The sequence below is a fragment of the Fonsecaea nubica genome, assembly GCF_001646965.1.
Source record: "Fonsecaea nubica strain CBS 269.64 chromosome Unknown Scaff2, whole genome shotgun sequence".
Lineage (NCBI taxonomy): Eukaryota > Fungi > Ascomycota > Eurotiomycetes > Chaetothyriales > Herpotrichiellaceae > Fonsecaea > Fonsecaea nubica.
Window position 1 is genome coordinate 35,703 of NW_019173675.1, and position 17,221 is coordinate 52,923.

At 52.9% G+C, this 17,221-nt stretch overlaps 6 protein-coding genes across 6 annotated transcripts; 2 read left to right on the top strand and 4 right to left on the bottom strand.

Annotated features, from left to right (window-relative positions):
* Nucleotides 1-643: 643 nt before the first annotated feature.
* On the bottom strand, nucleotides 644-2,226 carry AYO20_00449 (hypothetical protein; the record flags this gene model as incomplete). The annotated part of the gene is made up of 2 exons (XM_022638760.1): nucleotides 644-1,243; nucleotides 1,396-2,226. 2 exons carry the CDS (start codon nucleotides 2,224-2,226, stop codon nucleotides 644-646), a joined length of 1,431 nt encoding a protein of 476 aa, XP_022505043.1.
* Nucleotides 2,227-2,666: 440 nt separating this feature from the next.
* AYO20_00450 (hypothetical protein) lies at nucleotides 2,667-7,364 on the bottom strand (the record flags this gene model as incomplete). Its single annotated transcript, XM_022638761.1, has 1 exon — nucleotides 2,667-7,364. The coding sequence occupies one exon, from the start codon at nucleotides 7,362-7,364 to the stop codon at nucleotides 2,667-2,669; it is 4,698 nt and encodes a 1,565-aa protein (XP_022505044.1).
* A 1,520-nt stretch (nucleotides 7,365-8,884) lies between these two features.
* Nucleotides 8,885-10,061, top strand: AYO20_00451 (hypothetical protein; the record flags this gene model as incomplete). Its single annotated transcript, XM_022638762.1, has 2 exons — nucleotides 8,885-9,858; nucleotides 9,935-10,061. 2 exons carry the CDS (start codon nucleotides 8,885-8,887, stop codon nucleotides 10,059-10,061), a joined length of 1,101 nt encoding a protein of 366 aa, XP_022505045.1.
* An 87-nt stretch (nucleotides 10,062-10,148) lies between these two features.
* AYO20_00452 (hypothetical protein) lies at nucleotides 10,149-13,091 on the bottom strand (the record flags this gene model as incomplete). Its single annotated transcript, XM_022638763.1, has 5 exons — nucleotides 10,149-10,528; nucleotides 10,652-10,829; nucleotides 10,941-11,257; nucleotides 11,369-12,449; nucleotides 12,534-13,091. The coding sequence occupies 5 exons, from the start codon at nucleotides 13,089-13,091 to the stop codon at nucleotides 10,149-10,151; spliced, it is 2,514 nt and encodes an 837-aa protein (XP_022505046.1).
* A 1,202-nt stretch (nucleotides 13,092-14,293) lies between these two features.
* On the top strand, nucleotides 14,294-15,566 carry AYO20_00453 (hypothetical protein; the record flags this gene model as incomplete). Its single annotated transcript, XM_022638764.1, has 3 exons — nucleotides 14,294-14,467; nucleotides 14,661-14,879; nucleotides 15,012-15,566. The coding sequence occupies 3 exons, from the start codon at nucleotides 14,294-14,296 to the stop codon at nucleotides 15,564-15,566; spliced, it is 948 nt and encodes a 315-aa protein (XP_022505047.1).
* A 213-nt stretch (nucleotides 15,567-15,779) lies between these two features.
* AYO20_00454 (hypothetical protein) lies at nucleotides 15,780-17,052 on the bottom strand (the record flags this gene model as incomplete). The annotated part of the gene is made up of 3 exons (XM_022638765.1): nucleotides 15,780-16,044; nucleotides 16,098-16,120; nucleotides 16,171-17,052. 3 exons carry the CDS (start codon nucleotides 17,050-17,052, stop codon nucleotides 15,780-15,782), a joined length of 1,170 nt encoding a protein of 389 aa, XP_022505048.1.
* Between the last annotated feature and the right edge of the window lie 169 nt (nucleotides 17,053-17,221).

The following is a 17,221-nucleotide window of genomic DNA, read 5'->3' on the forward strand; positions in this document are numbered from 1 at the left end:
ACACGGTCTTCCACATCCCGATTCTTCAGACGACACTCCCTTGCTCTCTTACTCATTCACTCACCCTTGTCCTTGATCCCGGACCGAGGTCCTGAATCTGTACCTACACATCAAAGAGAACAACCATGGTGGTGCGACGTCAGATCCACCACGCACCACGCACCACATACCACGGACATGCATGAATGCAGCTGCTTCTCCTGAAAACGGCCCGGTACCGGTCGTCGAAGAGAAGATACAAATTCACTCACTAGGGAGGCCTGGCCTGCGAGTACGAGGTATGGCCTTCCTGACAGTGGCGGAGAGGTAAATCAGTGGCGAACAAGTCTCGTGCCCATGCTGCGTCCGAGACAGGAGCTGGTTGGTGGCCTTGATGCCGTTAAGGGGCGTGGATGAGAGGAGCAGTGTTGGTGACATTATTGCGGAGGTTCGAGGATGCGGGTCTACGGAGCGGAGGAATAATGTGCCGAGGCCGATTTTGGTCGACAAGTCCGATTCGGCATTTTATACTCCGAGGTGGAGGTTACTGCCGAATACCTCGCAACAAGTGAATTATGAGGCATACTTGGGCATGTAGACAGATATCCACTCCTATGAACCCTGCCATTATACTGATCAGGATGACTTACTTTACTACTCAGGTCTAGTTTGATATTTCCCCCACGACAACGGGAGACGACTCGGCCACTCTGGTTCTATCCAAACGCCGCTTTCTCCAACCCCTGCCTTTTTTCTTGATACACCACAACGCCACCCCGCCAAAACTGCCACTCCATAACCCCAGGACGGTAAAGTACCAGCCTCTCCCTGCGGCGTCGAGTAGAGGTTGCAACACTGCAACGCCTGCAGCCGCCATGGCACATCTCGTGATACTCGCCGCGGCGGCGGCGGTGCTCGGACTTTGCGGAAATACATCGACCAGCAACGTGTTGTAGACGGTGTAGAAACACGTCCCCCAGAATCCCTGCATGAACTGCAAGATCAGCAAGACGGACACGTGGACGTGATAGTGTACAGCCCAGCCGTATCCGACAAGGCCGGCGGTGGAAACGAGCAGGAGCCAGCCGCTCCCGCGGACGCGAGCCCGTTCGATCGGAAACTCCCCCAGGTCGTCACCTGATACACTGTCGATACTCCAATTGATCTGCCTAGCCGTGGCTTTGTAGTTGAAATCCATGACCCTGCCAATGCAATAACCGCCCACGATGATTCCGACGCCGCGCGGCAGGTATGTCAGCCCGATCTGGAGCTCATTGAAGTGATAGATTGTTTGTAGATGTCTGGGATGGCGGCAACAAGCGAGTAGTCCACCGTGTAGAACGACCCATGCATTCAGAGCACGAAGAAAGTGTCGAGGTGGAAAATGATCCGCAGGCAGGTGAGTGGGTTGCTCACCCGTAGCCGCGAGACCAACTTTGGATACGATGGCGATCCCGGGTCCTCGTCTGGCCTTCCTCGCAAAGACTCACGCCCTCTTTTCGTGCTCCTCCTTAGCAGGTCGATTGGAGTAAGTCGCTGAATCATACGCAACCACGTCCATTCCCACAGTGGTAGGCTTGGTCGCTGTGCCCCATCGCCCACAAGCGATCGAGCTGTCTCCGGTAAGAAGGTTCCGACAAAGAATAAGAGCAGCCCGCCCACAATGACCAGGACCCAAAAGATCCATTCGAAGCTGCCGCTGGAATATGCGACCCATCCACCGACCACTGGGCCAATACATGCCCCCAGGTTCAACGCCATGCTCACTGGTCCCAGCATCCTGCCCCTTTCACTCGGCACACAGACATCTGCAACAACACCAAAGCTGATGGCGTAAGCGGCACTTGCCCCCAGGCTCTGGATTGCTCTCAATCCCAGCAAGACCCCGTAGTGGTTCCTGTTGAGAGCTAAGCCCAGGTTCGCCGCCATGTACAGCGACAGGGTGAATAGGTATGCCGGTCTCCGGCCCATGTTGTCCGACAGTGGTCCGAATACCGCCGGAGAGATTGCTTGGAAGATGATATAGATCGTCAGGGTGAGATTGATGGCCTGTGTCGTGGTGTGAAAGTGCTCTCGTAGAAGAGGCAGAAGAGGAAAATATATCGTAGCTGTCAGTGGGGAAGTGATGGTACCAAACCCAAGGAGTGCAATGAGCAACCGTTTCTGAATAGGCCAAAATACCGTATACGGGACAGGTGCTGTCTCGACGACCGGCTTTGAGCCATCTTCGCCATTCCTTTGTTCCATGGTTTCCCTGGTCTAGAAAATGTGATGATAACAAGGACTGTCGCGACATGTCAGCCAGTTCGAAGAGACCGGGTTGCTCTCTGAGGAGGAGAAGACATCCGCAATGGTTATCCCACAGGCACTGTGAGTCTTTTCAAGGTCGCAGTCACGCTGCTCGAGAACCAAGATTGAGGCTCCCTTACTGTAACAGATATGTTGATATAAAGGGAGAAAGGGATTGGTGTGGGGGTTGGTATGCAATGATCCACCTCCATTAACAAAACCTGGCGGGTGCTGAAATATTCCAAGGGGTACAAGAGAAGTGTCTCTGTACACAATGCACCTCAATAAATACGAGATCACGGTTCCTCTGTCAAGGAGTCAGACCTCAGAGCAACAACAGATGTGTCGCTTCTTACATTCATGCTGGACGACCGCTGTGAGCCTCACTGGCCACGGCTTTAAAACCCGATACTAATCAGATTGCTCCTGATCGTCACAACATTGCCTTCCTGGATACAGAGCAAGGTCCCTTCTGGCATGACCAAGCTCTGTGCTAGACCTTCAATGCTCGTCCAGTCTCTTGGGATGAAGTAGTGACGCCTAACATCCATGTCCGCTTGTCGAGTGAGGTCGACCGAGCATAGCCAAAAGTCACAATCGAAGAAGATTAGCTGCTCTCCCGGTAATATTCCCAAAGGAACTTCAAGGATATCCAACAGATCGCTCCCAACCTTCATGCACTCGAGCACCGCTTCCTTGCCCAGATTGGTAGCTGCGTCCATTGCCTTGACCTGTAAAACAAGTAGTTTTTTCCGAGCCTTACTTCCAGTGATGTTTTCTCTGAGATATATGAGAATATGCTTGCCGTCCTGTGTGAACATGGCCTTGCTGATCTTCATAGCTGGTTCTTGTCTTGAGTTTGATGAATCATCCGCAGTGAGATTATGGCTTGTTTCGTCCATTGGAGGAATATGTGCCGGCTGCCTCACCAGAGAAAAAAGGGTACTACTGAGCTTGATCTGGTACATCTGCTGTAAGCTGGACCATTGAAATACCCTGATATGCTCAGGCCCAACTCCCAAGAACAGGTCATGGTTGGTAGGATGATTGAGCCAACCATGTTGAGCAGCCCCGATCATGGGAGCAGAAGTCTTTACGCGGCAGTCATGGATACTCCACAATTGAGCAAGGTTGTCGGTAAGAACAAGAAGCATTTTTGACGAAAAGTCGACTAGCATTTGATGTATAGCGCCACCTTCGAGGTTCAACTTTGGCCGTTGGATGAGTTGAACATGTGTATGCTTGAGCTGGCTGGAGGTACTGTTGTCGATCTGCATTATGCGGACATCGGCTGTGAGGTCGGCAACAACAATCATGCCGCCTCTTGGACTCCAGACCAGGTGAGAAACGCAGACAAAATTGGGGAAACTTGTCAGTTCAATCTTGAATGTGTCTCGCACGTCCGCCAGATGAACCTCGCCATGATCATTGGCCGTCACATACCGTAGGCCATTTGGAGCTGAGGAGATGGCGATAAGACTTGGGGATTGTGGCACTTTTACTTGGCGTACGCTGCACATTGCTGTCCCTTGCTTCTCACAGGCAGGGCCGCCGAAAGCCTCGCCTGGCCCTGAGAGCTGAGCCAACCCACCGGGCTCCCATGCAGTGATGGTCGATCCCCGGATGTCATAAAACCGCTCGGAATCCGGGCTGAAGCATAAACCACTGATCAAGTCTCCCGAGGAAAGTTGGTATGTCACGGTGAAAGACGCAAAGTCCCAGAGCTGGACAATCCCGTCACTGTTACTCGTCACAAATGATTTCCCATTCGGACTGCAAACCAATCCATCGACACAAGCGGGGACTTCGTGAGTCTCATCCGTGATGGGGTGCCATTTGAAAAGGTTGTTGCCCTTGTACCAGCCAATGATGTGACCAGTGACAGGATTCCAATTGAAGAACTCCACTGGGAACCAAGTTGGTGAGGAGTTTGACGCAGGATCTGAGTGAACGACTGGCCTCAAACACCGACGAATGATCGTAGCTCTGTTCAAGTCCCAGACCGTCAGTGGGAATGACCTATAGCAGACTCCAATCTGTGTACCACTTGCATTGAAAACCACGCAACTCGGACTATTCATGATGATCAAGTCGGTTCGAGGATTCTCTTTGAGTACAGACCCATCAAGGACCTTCCACGCCGCACCATCCTCCGCAATATCCAAGAACCTGACCACACTGTCATCTGCTGCGGCCAGGACGCGCTGGTCATTCATTGCAAACGTAAGCGACATTGCTCTGCTGTTTCCTATGTTTGGCACTCGAAGACGCACGGTGCCTGCAGGGACGTCCCAGACGATCGTTGTGCTTAGGCCGTAGGTTACAAGCATGTCACCCCGGTGGTTCATACACATATCTACCACGGGTTCATCATGGCGGAGTGTGCATATCCCTTTGAAATCAGTGGAGCTCCATACATGTGTAATGCCACCTCTTGTAAGCACAGCGAGGTGAGCCCCGGATGACACAATCTTCAAGGCTATCTCGTCCTGAGAAAGTGAAAATCGCCCGAATACGTCTGTCCACGACTCATTTTGACCGGATATCGTGATCTTTGGACCCTTGCACTGCCGGAATTGGCGGTTGATCATTGAAGTCGAGGGAGACAAAGCTGGAATTATCTCATAGATTGCATACGGCTGCGCCGTGAGATATCGGCTAAATTTTGCTGCTATCCTCATCAGGTCTGTCCCCCAGTTCCCGAGGAGCTCAAAGGTTGGTAGCCGATGGTCCATTGAAATCTTGCGCCCGTGGTTGCTGCTAACAAACGTTAACAGAGCGCTTCCGGCTCTAGCCAACGCGCTGACTTGGTCCAAGACAGTGAGAATGTAGATCCAATCAAGCACATAGGGACCGCTGAAAAATGTGTCCAGTGCTTCAAGTGCCTCCTCGGAAATAGAACCGGCATATTCAAGGTAGTGGAACCACGAGTTGGCAGCATAAAGTGAGAACGGATGTTGAGCTTCGAGCTCCACTCGGATTGACAGGCTCCCCTTCGCGCCGATGGCCCAAGCGCGAGTAGAAGGGTTACTGATGCTGGAGAGACTTTTTATTAAGACAGCACTGCTGGCGCTTTGACGATCCAGTTCGCTGATCCCATTGAAATCATTCGTCAGGAAGTCGCGAGCAGTTTGGTGTATCATCATGACATGGTTTGTGTTACTGATGAAAATGAAGTGGCCACAGACATCACGAACTGTCTTCTTGAGGTCTAAGATGTCGGGATATTCTTTGCTGATGCCGTCCCTTAATTGATCCAGAGTTAAAGGTTGTGGTGCACAAACCACCCACTGGAGCAACTCTTTTGCCAATTTGACTCTTCGTTTATTGACGTTCTCGGTAATCGAAAGCAGCATTTGTGAGTACATTTTCGTCATGTTCTCGGGTATTTGTTCCAACATGGCTCGAATCTCGCTTTCGGTTTGGCATTTGTACAGATTGTCGAGAACGATACTCACCCAGAGAAAGTTGCCGCTTGCCCGGTTCAAAATCTCCTGCCGAAGTCGCTCTCGAATAGCTGTGTTTCCAGGAAGATGTTCAAGTTCTCTGTCAAGCAAAAGCTTGATGTCGCCGTCGTTGTGGTTGTGCCCATCCCCATCAATGACGTTGACTCTGAGAAGGCGCTGGGCTTTATTGATCTCCCATGCGAGTGCTTCTGTCCGCCGACTTGTGACCAAGACCTTTATTTGAATTTGTGCCTGTGAAAGGGCTGCGGCCAACAATTCAACGACCGTCTGGGACGACTCTGACTCGTCTAGGCCATCAATAACCCAGAAAAGTGGGCGGGGGAAAGTTTTGCAGAACAGGAGAGTCTCAAACAATTTGTGCCATAGGAAGCGGTAATCCTTCTCGTCGAAGCCAGTGTCTTCGGCACACGTCGTGAATATCTCCTCCCTGTATTCGGGTATAATCGAAGAGATTTGATGCGCCAGTGACCTCAACATCCCGCTTATCGATCGTCTCGTTTGATCTCCAAAGTTGAAGAAATAGTACTGACAGTGGTGGCCTTGTCCTTGGAGGTAGTGAATGACATAGCTCGAGAGGACTGACTTTCCATACGCTGGTGGTGCATTGTACCATATCAGATGAGAGTCGGAGGGGTTTGTGAGCCAGAGCTGAGTTCCAGAATCCTGTAAGAACCATTCGCAACTTCCTGGCACCCAGCGCTTTCGGAGAGAGTTGAAATCCTCAGCAGGAGTGCGGGAGAGGCCAAGAATCTTTCCAATATCTTTTCTGGTGACCAGAGATCCGACATTAGGTGTTCGGAAGGTGCCATTCTCCAACTTCTCCACGAGATCTTTCAAAGTGTCCCTCACTATTCTATATTTCGAATCTTCTTCGCTATCGAATTTGCAAATTGTGTGGTGATCAGCGGGTAGTCCCCTTGAATCCTCGTTGATGTAGCCCAAGATGGCGGAGTCCCTCTGTACGATCATGAGACGCTTCCCGAGTACGGGTGTGGCATGTTCCTCGTAAAAAGAAACAATAGAGAGATTTGGGGCAACGTGACGAAATTGGTCGTTGATGTCCTCGATAGCTGATGAGTTTCGTTCCAGTTCTTTGACAAAGGATTTTTCAGGTTGGAAGGTGGCCCTCAATGTCAGATTAAGTACCAGGCTCAGATTGGAACCCCGATGGGGCGTCGACAGAAAGATGATGCCCAAGATTGATCGGGAAATCTTTGCACAGTTTTGATCATTCTGGGCCATCAGGTATGCTTTCTTGACGACTAAGCCACCCATGGAATGAGCAACAAACACGATGGGTGCCTCGCCGATTCTCAGACTGTTCACTCGGTTACCCCTGCCATATCGCATGTCGAACAATAGTGACCTTGCGAAACCCATGATATTCGCGACACTTTTAGGTCCGAGCAATTGAGAATCATAACCATAAGTGAACAGCCTGGCTTTGCTGAGTTGCGGGTCGTTCGGAAGCCATAAGCCCGGCCAGAAAAAGTTGATATTGCGGTCCTTGGACCAGGTTTTGTGACTGTGGCCACCTAGTCCATGTACAAAGATGATATCGGCAATGGGTCTCGACTTTGGCTCATGGATGACATCGAGACCAAGGACATTGGCGCCATTTCCGGTCATGGAGGGTCCCGGTGCATCATTTGTCCCAAGCGAAGCTCTACCTGGAGGACATCTGGCAGGAATATTCGCAACAGATCCAGAACCCTCTCCCTGGGCATTGTTTGAGGGAGAATCAACAGCCCGATTGTCTCCAGCGCCACTTAAAGGCTGTCCCGAATGTTGGGTTGATCGCTTGCGTCGGTGAGAGAAACCGACACGTAGTTTTCCCAGCTAAAATTCAATCTCTTAGCCACGGCTTTCAGTGCTAAGGGAGGATCATATACCATTGAGGGCCACCAGCCAACTGTTGCTGCTCTTTGCGGAGTGAGGAGACTTCTTGGTCTACTTCAAGTCTCAACAGCCGTAAGTCGATCGCAGTCATTCTTAGAATTGTGAGGATAGCGTTCGATAAAAGTGGCAGTGTATGAGAGACGGCAGGTGTGCGGCGGCTCAATATTTTGCACAAGGCATACTTCGAGCTGAGGCCTGGAAGGCGACCTCAAGGCTATGTACCTACCACGTCTGCATCGAGTGCAGGCCATCATCGGGCTGAGCATCGCCACTGGGAAAGACCCATCACGTATCGGTATACATTTGTGAAACAGCCGATGGCATCCATCGAAAGGATATGTGAAGGATGGGTGGATAAGTATGTGAGTGGTGGGTACCAGAAGACACGGCTTCGCTGCGTAGCATGTTTCGACGCATGGTTTTAAGCGCCCTAAGCATGATGTAATATTTCTGAAAGATGGAGATATTAGGTAGCCTGGAAGTCGACAGTGGGATTTGCATTAGACTGTCTCGGAGGTGATGAGCGGCAGCTGGATGGGCAAGGATGGGTTGGAAGAGGTGGTGGAAAAGGAGGCGCAGTTTCATCTTCCTGCGCTCGGCGGCTAAACTCGGACATCCCGCCAGAATTAAAACTCAACAATGACCACCCACCATAACTCGTACTCTTGCTTGCTATGCGCCGTCAACGCTTTCGAGTTCTCTGCACCGAGAGGATCAAGGACATGTTAGACTCGCAGAATGCAAGCGTTGACACCATGACGCTGGAGACGCCCAAGATCTGCCATCAGTCTGCCATGGTCAAACAGTTCTACGCACTTCCCTTCATTCAACCGTCCATCGACTCTGTCCATCCCGAAATGTGGGTGTCTTGTCATGCTTGCATCCTGGGCCAGAAAACCCAGCATTGCCTGGACCATGCAATACGTAGAGGCCACGTCCCCGTTGACCGTTGTCAAGTAGGTGGAATGTGAGTGAGAAGAATGCCGAATCGACGCAAGGAATGTCGGCAACAAAAAAAGGTCGAGATGGAAAGAGAATGTCAATCAGAGGAAGTGCCAATCAGAGCAGACAGCCTTTTTCAATATCGATCACCCATTGCTCTACTATTCTCTGCCCTGCCATATTTGAAGAAAGTACACATTTGCCATTCGTCGGGCCTCTATTCCTGTAGCCAGAGTCCTGGCATGTTTTTACTCAAGCGCGCAATCGAAGTCCTGATCTACTAACTGCCATCCGAGCATTCGGCCACGATGAGCGATGCCATATACAAGAATGGCCTTAGCCTAACTAAACCTACAGCTGCTGCACGCGAAGATACCCTGTACGACGAGCTTATCAACAGCTTCCCCCAACATACTGAGCTCCTATCTGCCCAAGAGATTCCCTTATCAAAATGGACGCTCCTGGCGCGCCTGGTGGTGAAACAGCCCGACGACGAGCCTGCGACCTACTTTCTAAAATGTGCCGCCGGAGAAGCTGGCCGGGTGATGATCGAAGGCGAATTTCACTCAATGTCAGAGCTATACAAAACCATGCCCGAGCTTGTTCCAAAACCATACGCCTGGGGAACGTTGAAGACTTTCCCGGTCGAGACGTATTATCTCCTGGTCGAGTTCCTCGACATGTCTGACGGCTTACCCGAGCCTAACCAGCTCTGTGCCAAGTTGGCCAGGCTACATAACACCAGCGTGTCACCGACAGGGAAATTCGGCTTTGACATCCCGACATGCCAGGGTCGGATCCCTCAGGCCGTAGCCTGGGAGAGTAACTGGAATCTCTACTTCGCCAGCCTGCTCCGCCATGTCATTGCTCTAGATGACGCAGAAAATGGTAGCTGGGACACTCTCAGCGTACTCGAGGATCGGCTTCTTGCTCATGTGGTCCCACGTCTCCTGGGAAACCTCACCAAAGATGGTCGTGTGGTAAAACCTTCTCTCATTCATGGTGATCTTTGGGAAGGCAACACAGGGATATCACGCGAGACGGGGAATATCTACCTCTTCGACGCAGCGGCCATGTATGCGCACCACGAGCTCGAGATTGGGAATTGGAGGTGCAGCTACAACAAAATCCACCACAAGGTCTATACACAGACGTACTTCCGCTACAACGGGCCCAGCGAACCCACGGAAGAATGGGCCGATCGGAACCGGCTTTATTGCATCTACTATAATATACTGTACTCGGTGAATCACAGGAGCCAGGGGCAGGCGGTGCGTCAAACGTGAGTGCTGCGCTCATCTGTACTTTTTACCTTCGATATAGATGGTCGCAAACTGATGACAATTTTCATGGTACAGGGCTTTTGACGACATGTACTATCTGATTGACAAGTTCGCACCCTTTCCCGAAGGCCAAGGACCTGCGCGAATCAAAGATGCGGATAGAGCCGTTCTATCCGACGAGGGAGATCATACCAAAAGTTGAATTCTTCCTGGATAACAAACCAGTGAACACAAATGGGAAAGAGGAGGGAGGTGAAAGCAAGCAAAGAATGACAATACATTATCTATACTACCAGTCCAATTTCTTATACCCCATCCGACTTTCCTCCCCACTACCCTGCACCGCCGCCCTGACTATGGACATCTCGGCCTCCTCTTTCCCCGCGCCCGTGAAGCGCTCCCAGATGCCCTTGCCAAACTTGCGATAACTCTCGGCCACGCCGTTGTTGATGGTCAGGTTATACTCCATCTCGGACAAGGTGAAAGGGAACGAGTGGCCGGCGACCGTGATGGTCCGCGCGGGGATGTCCAGCGTGATCTCCTCGCCTTCCCGCGCGACGTCGTAGAAGGCCTCGTTCGTCATGGTCACTCCCAGCAGGCCGAGGCTGGGCTGGTTGCGGCCGTAGATGAAGGCGAACGAGCGGGCTATTACCGCCTGGACACCAACGCCTGCTCGAATCGCGTTAGACAAAAAATACCTCATATGTGAAACAGAAGCAGCCAAAGAAACAAGGTGAAATTGGAAAGGGAAGGAAGGGAACAAGGCAAGGGAATTTTCTTTGAGAAAAATACCTTTCAATGCACCCACGGCCATCTCGCGACTTGACCCAACCCCAAACGCATGCCCGGCCACCACGACCTGCTGGCCTCCACGCACTTTGGCCCGGAACTCGGGGTGCGTGTGCTCGAGGACATGTTCGCCAAAGTCCTCATCAGTCACGCACGACGTCAATGTGTGTCCTGGAGCCAGCTGTTCGCGACACATGAAGCCAATGGAGGGAGAAAAACGTCAGCCTTGTCTTGTCTTGCTTGCTTGATTGGCTTGTGCGAGCTAAAGGGAAGGGTGCTGTTTCTGACTTACCGCGTCTGTGTCGATAAAGTCGCCTAGCGTGACGATCTTGCTGGAGATCTTGTCCAGTTTCCTCGGCGGCTCATCTTCCGCATTCGAAGCTGGATCTATCGTCGCGGTGATAGTGTTGTTCGTCTTTGCGGCAGTTGATGACCTGCCGAGGTCTGGCTCGACGTATTCGACAGGAACCATATCGACGTCCGAGAGAGGACGGTATCGTTTGAAGAAATCCGTGTCCAGATCCTTGAGAAAGTCCGCGGGGCTGGTGATGGACATGCTGAAGCTCGAGGCTGCGCAGACCATGGCCGACGTGACATGGCCGAATGCGCCTATTCAGCAACCAACGAGCGAGAAGTTAGCCTCACGCAAATACACGGTATAGACCAGCAGACACCCTCCGACTTTTGGAGGGATCAAAGGCCAAGGGGGAGGCAACTCACCCTTTCCCATACGGTTCTGGAAATTGCGATTCTGAGAGCTCAGCCACGTTTCCCCTTCATCAGCATGCTCGGCCGAGAGTCCGACACAGTACGAACAGCCGGGCGGACCGCGAGTGAAGCCCGCAGCCTCGTATATCTCGAGTAGTTTCAGAGCCTTGAGCTTCTCGACGATGGGCAACGATCCCGGCACATAATGTCTCTTGCCCTTGGCCAAGGGCAGTTTCCTGTCCAGGCCGACCTTGAGGACCAGCGCCGCGAGGACCAGCTCTTCCTCGGTGGTCGTGCAGGCACCGATGAAGATTCCGTCGAGCGGCTTCCCAGCCATCTGCGACACGGGGACCACGTCGTCCGGGTTCGGGTAGACGGCGACCGAGGACTCGACCTTGGACAGGTCGATGGTATATCTTCCTGCATACTCTGCGTCGGCGTCTGGTTGGAAGTAGAGTGAGTTGACACGATTGGCTTTCCTCCGTCTTCGCGCAATATATTCTCTCGTGATACTGTCCGGCACGAAGATGCCTGTGATGGCGCCGAATTCGGTGCACATGTTGGAGATGGCGAACCGGGCGTCGACGGAGAGATACTTGAGGCCGTCGCCGGCGAACTCGACAATACGCTCCGCGGCGACGGTGTTGCGCTTGAGCTCGCCGAGGATGTAGAGGATGACATCCTTGCCCGACATGCCAAAGGCCGGCTGGCCGACAAACTCGATGAGGATCGACTCGGGGATCTTGAACCACGTCTCCCCCAGGGTCAGCGTCATCATCACATCGGCCGTACCGAGTCCAATGGCCAGACAGCCGACGGCGCCGCCAGAGCAGGTGTGCGAGTCGGACCCGATGGCCAGCATGCCCGGCTCGACGCGTTCTCGGACGAACTCGGTGTGCATAATGGTGTAGTTCATGCCTTGGTACTCGGTCATCTTGAACTCGTTCTTGGCCTTTTCCGCCACTTCGACCATGGCCTTGACCTTGGGCACCTGCGCCACCGCCGGGTGGACGACGTGGTCGCCGGCCAGCCAGAAGCGGTCGTTGCGCCAGATTGATGGAGAGCCCAGTCGCTTCCACGTCCGTGCCATGCCCTGTTTTTTCTCAGAGTCAGCATTTGTTCTATTCGGGATAGGAGACCCTCTCTCCAAGATAGGTGTTAGGAGTTAGAACCATACCCCCCAAGACAATTCTGACGCCAGGATCCAGTCGATACCAACCCTGACGACATCGCCGGCCGCCAGTCCTTTAGGGGGCTTCTCCCCAATGACATGCTGCGCGAAGATCTTTTGAGCGAGAGTCATCGGCCTCGTCCCCTCTGCAGGGGCGGTCCTGTACGAGAGAAAATCGGTAGCCCTTTCGCGCGAGTTGACGGCCTCGAGCCACGCCTCGACCAGGAAGAGCGCCTCGGCCTGCTGCGCGGGAGTCGTGGCAGTACCGTCTTCTTCTTCTTCGTCGCGCAGACCAAGTCCACCAAAGGCTTTTTTGTCGAGGGCCTTTTCGCGCACTAGATCCAGGGCTTCGGCTTCGGGCTTGTGACCCGCGTCTCTGAGGGCGTCGGCATAGCGAAGTAAGACGCGGGGAATGCTTTTGGGTGAACTTCCCGGGTTGAGTGAGAGATTGAGGGTCGTCACGTCGACTTTCCTGGTGCTGGAGAGGAGGTCGCGTAGTCTGCTCTCGAATTCATCTCGCTGGGTGTTGTGGGAGGGTGGTAGTGTTTCTGTGAGCGTCTCCATATTCTTTCTTTTCTTCTCTTGCAAAGTCTTTGGGTGTTTGATCTGGACAGATGAGGATGATGAGCAGTCGTGGTCTATCCCAGCCAAGGTCATGTACTGTGTGCTATGTTCCGTACTATATACCGTGGCGGATAGCAATACTCTGTCCTTGGGTTAGTAGGTCCGGTAGGAGGGCATATAATATCCCACGATCAGAGTCCAAGGTCCCGACCCCGGATCAAGTCCACAAACGTTGACACGCATGCATATGTACCTACCTACCTACCTACCCACCTACCGAGTAGGGTTCATAAATACATACGCGCGCGTACCTCGTACATCTGACGCAGAACATCCCCCCTCTTCCCTCTCCCACGAAAAGGTGCAGCCACAGTGACACAGCTGCATACCGACCGACCGACCGGCCGGCCGGCCGGCCGGCCGGCCTTTGGAGGGGGTTATAGGATCGTGAACATCATCCACAGCTCATGATCCATGAATGGCTGCTAGTTCATGATCGATGAATGAATGGGGTCATCATCTCCCCGACCGAACTCCCCACATGTCCTCGCCCGGCCTTTAAACCCTCAACCAACGAATGAAACGTGCCGAATTTCCAAGGTCAAGGCCGATATCTGCTCCTCTTCTCCCTCTCCAAGTCCGGAATTCGGTGCGAAAATCGGACTAAAGCCCAAACATCGGAGTCGATCAAGCTTTCCCCCTCCTCCCTCCTCCGCACTTTTTTTGGTTGGAGTACGAACGCTGGTACGGTACTGCATGCCTTGTACATGACTAGGCAACTGGGTTCATTGGGAACGGGGACGGGTAATAACTAATAACTAACAAGTAAGAAGAAGGAGTGGGAGAAGAAACGGGAAATGCCTCGGATCGGATTGATGAAGGTACAAAAAGTATCCTTCTTTGATAACTAACTACTAGGTACCTACCGTGCTACTTGCACCCCTAACATACATACATACATACATACTTAAGATCGAGGGGGGAAGCATTTTGCGTCCCGCTATTGATTTGGTGGTCTTCCGACGCGGAATTGCGAATTTGACGTCGAGAAAGGAATATTATCCTGGCTCTATCATCATAACATCCTAATCTTTGAGTACCTCTTCCAACTCTCCCTGTCTGTATCTTCGACCCTCGAGACAAGACTCTCGTCTCTGGACTCTCGACTCCAGCTCAAGACTCTCGAATCCACACCACAAAGAATGGGTTCAGTCGGCACCAACACCAAGACGACCAAGGCATGCTCGCCGCTCACGGGCGCCACGCGGCTGAGAGAAATGCTCAAGGACCCGACCAAGGTCGTCGTGTGTCCCGGCGTGTTTGACGGGTTCACGGCTCGGTTGGCCCTGGCGGCCGGGTATGATGCCATGTACATGGTACGTATATCACTTGCAACCAAGATAGGGGGATGGTGCGAAGAGGGAAAGAAACATCCCATGCCTGTGTGTGTGTGTGTGTGTGTGTGTGTCAATCACCGTGATACAATACGATACCACACACTCTTCTCGTCTCCTCTCAACCCATCTCATCTATTGTCACTCTCATTATCTCGCTCACACACTCTCTTAGACCGGAGCAGGCACGTCCATGTCCCGACTCGGCTGGGCCGACCTGGGCATCGCGACGCTCAACGACATGAGGAGCAACGCCGAGATGATTGCGTCGCTGAACCCTTCCGTGCCCCTCATCGCCGACGCCGACACGGGCTACGGCGGCCCAATCATGGTCACGAGGACCGTGACGCAGTACGCTCGAGCCGGGGTCGCGGCGCTGCACATTGAAGATCAGGTCAGTCAGAATTCCCCGACAACGAGGAAAGAAAAGCCCCCGACATAACCGAACTTTTTGACTCTTTTTGCTCTGTGCGGGACACATTCATTTGACTAACAAACCGACTAACCAAACCGGGATTGAAAACAGGTACAAGAGAAGAGATGTGGCCATCTCCTTGGCAAGCAGATCGTGGACAGGGAGATATACTTCTCCCGCCTGCGTGCGGCGGTGGCGGCGCGTGACAAGCTCCAATCGGACATCGTGCTGATCGCGCGGACGGACTCGCGCCAGACGTACGGCTTCGACGAGGCGATCGAGCGACTTCAAGAGGCGGTGCGGATCGGCGTGGACGCCGTGTTCCTCGAAGCCCTCCAAACGAAGGAAGAAATGGAGAAGGTGTGCCAGATCATGGGCGACACGCCGGTCCTGCTCAACGTCGTGCCCGGCGGCGTCACCCCGGAATTCACCATCGACGAGGCCAGCAAGATGGGCTTCCGCATCATCATCTACCCCGGCCTGTGCATTGGGCCCGTCCTCGAGAGCGTGCGCGACGAGCTCAAGGTCCTCCAGACCACGGGCAAGACCACCCCGAGAAGTTCGGCCAGCGGCGTCAAGGAGTCGTTCAACTTGTGCGGCCTGCAGGAGTGTATCGAGATTGACAGGGAAGCGGGAGGACAGGCGTATGCCACGGTGGGGAAGTAGACAGGATCAAAACTCCATAGCCAGCCAACAAGCGTGATTGATGGCTAAAAGCGCGTCGCTTCCTGTATCGTTGACCGCTTTTTGAATGTTTCGTGCTGGTGTGGCGTGAGCAGAAATAAATGGGCAAACATAGGGAAGGGGTCAGTGCATTGGCAAAGCCCATACTCGAACAAATATTGGAACATGCAAAAAAGGGTCTGACAAAATGCTGGCTCATGTTGGAATTTTGGGTATCGCATTGCTCATTAATTTGCTAGTCTTGTGGAATCCGATGAACCACCACCCAAGGTTCGAGTCCTCGTCTCTGTTACCTCGACCGTTGAAGTCTGCCGAATGGTCACTGTGGTTCTGGTCAACGAGTCGAGTAACAAGGTTCTCGTAGTTGGCATCGTCACCAGCACAGTCACTGTTTGCTCCGATGTAGTCGCTGCACTGACCCCTTCGAGCCGATGACGACTGATCGCAGATGAAGTTAGCACTGTGGTGGTAGTAAGAGTCGATTCAAAGGACAATGTGGTGGTGCCTGTGTACGTTCCAGATGTGACCACGGCGAGCTAAACCTCCGTCAGTTGCGAATGTAGACGGCGGATTGGCTTCAACTTACCCCTGAGAATGAAGCCACACTGGTCCCAGTGCTGGTGCTCGTGACCGTCACCACATCCCAGCTTTCGCTCGAAGTAACGCAATCCCACTCGCTTGATCGAGGGAGACAATCTTGGACTTGAACTACGTTGGGAACAGGATTCTGAATAAGGTCATACCAATGGGCAGCATAGAATGCCATGGGCTCATTGGCTTCCGCAGGTGAAAGGGAAGGACTTGAAAAACTCGATCCAGCCATCGTAGAGCAGGCGTCCAGTCTCTGACTGGAGAACGTGACGAGTTGGCCGCAATCCGTAACGGGAACAGGTATCATTCCAGCCCGCTGCACAGTAGTACTGCACCATGTCGTGGTTTTTGCACTGTACAATGTCTGGCATCCATTCTTGTCCAGAACTATCCGTGCTGTGTCCGCTCCACCGGGCTCGGTGGGAGGTGGAGTGGCTGAAGTCGTCGGTGGTACGCGAGCCCTGCTGGTAGATAAAAAGACTGTCGTGCTTCCGTTCGGAAGAAGAGCAGTGGCATTCACCCGGACTGGCATGTAACTTGAGCTGTTGGTGATCGAGCCTTGTGTCTTGTTGGCTCCTAGCAAAGACATAGGCACGACTGGAAATATTGCTGACGAAGCTGGCGTGTCGGGACACACCGTCGCGATCGGTTCCTGAATCACCGTCGTGGGAAAGACATAGGACGAGATTGTAGGCAGAGTCGACTGGGTAAATGGGGTTGTAGCGACAGGGGCTGGGGTTGTCAGCACTCCCAAACCTTGAACGGGTGAGTTGGGTAGTTGTCGAGGCTCTTTAGGATGGAAATGGGCTCGTCCCTCGTGTTGTTTTATCGAAGAAATGGGCGCCGCCAGGGCCATCAGCAGTAGTAGAACCTCCATATCTGGAGCGCAAACCGAGTCTAATCTCACTGGAAAAGGGAAAATTGGGTTACCTTCGCCAGCGAAGATAGGACTCACAGTGGGATTTTATGTCCCAGAATGGTGGCAGAAAAGATTGTTCGAGTGGCAGGGCATTCAATTACAATATGTCCAGACCGCGAATGGTGGA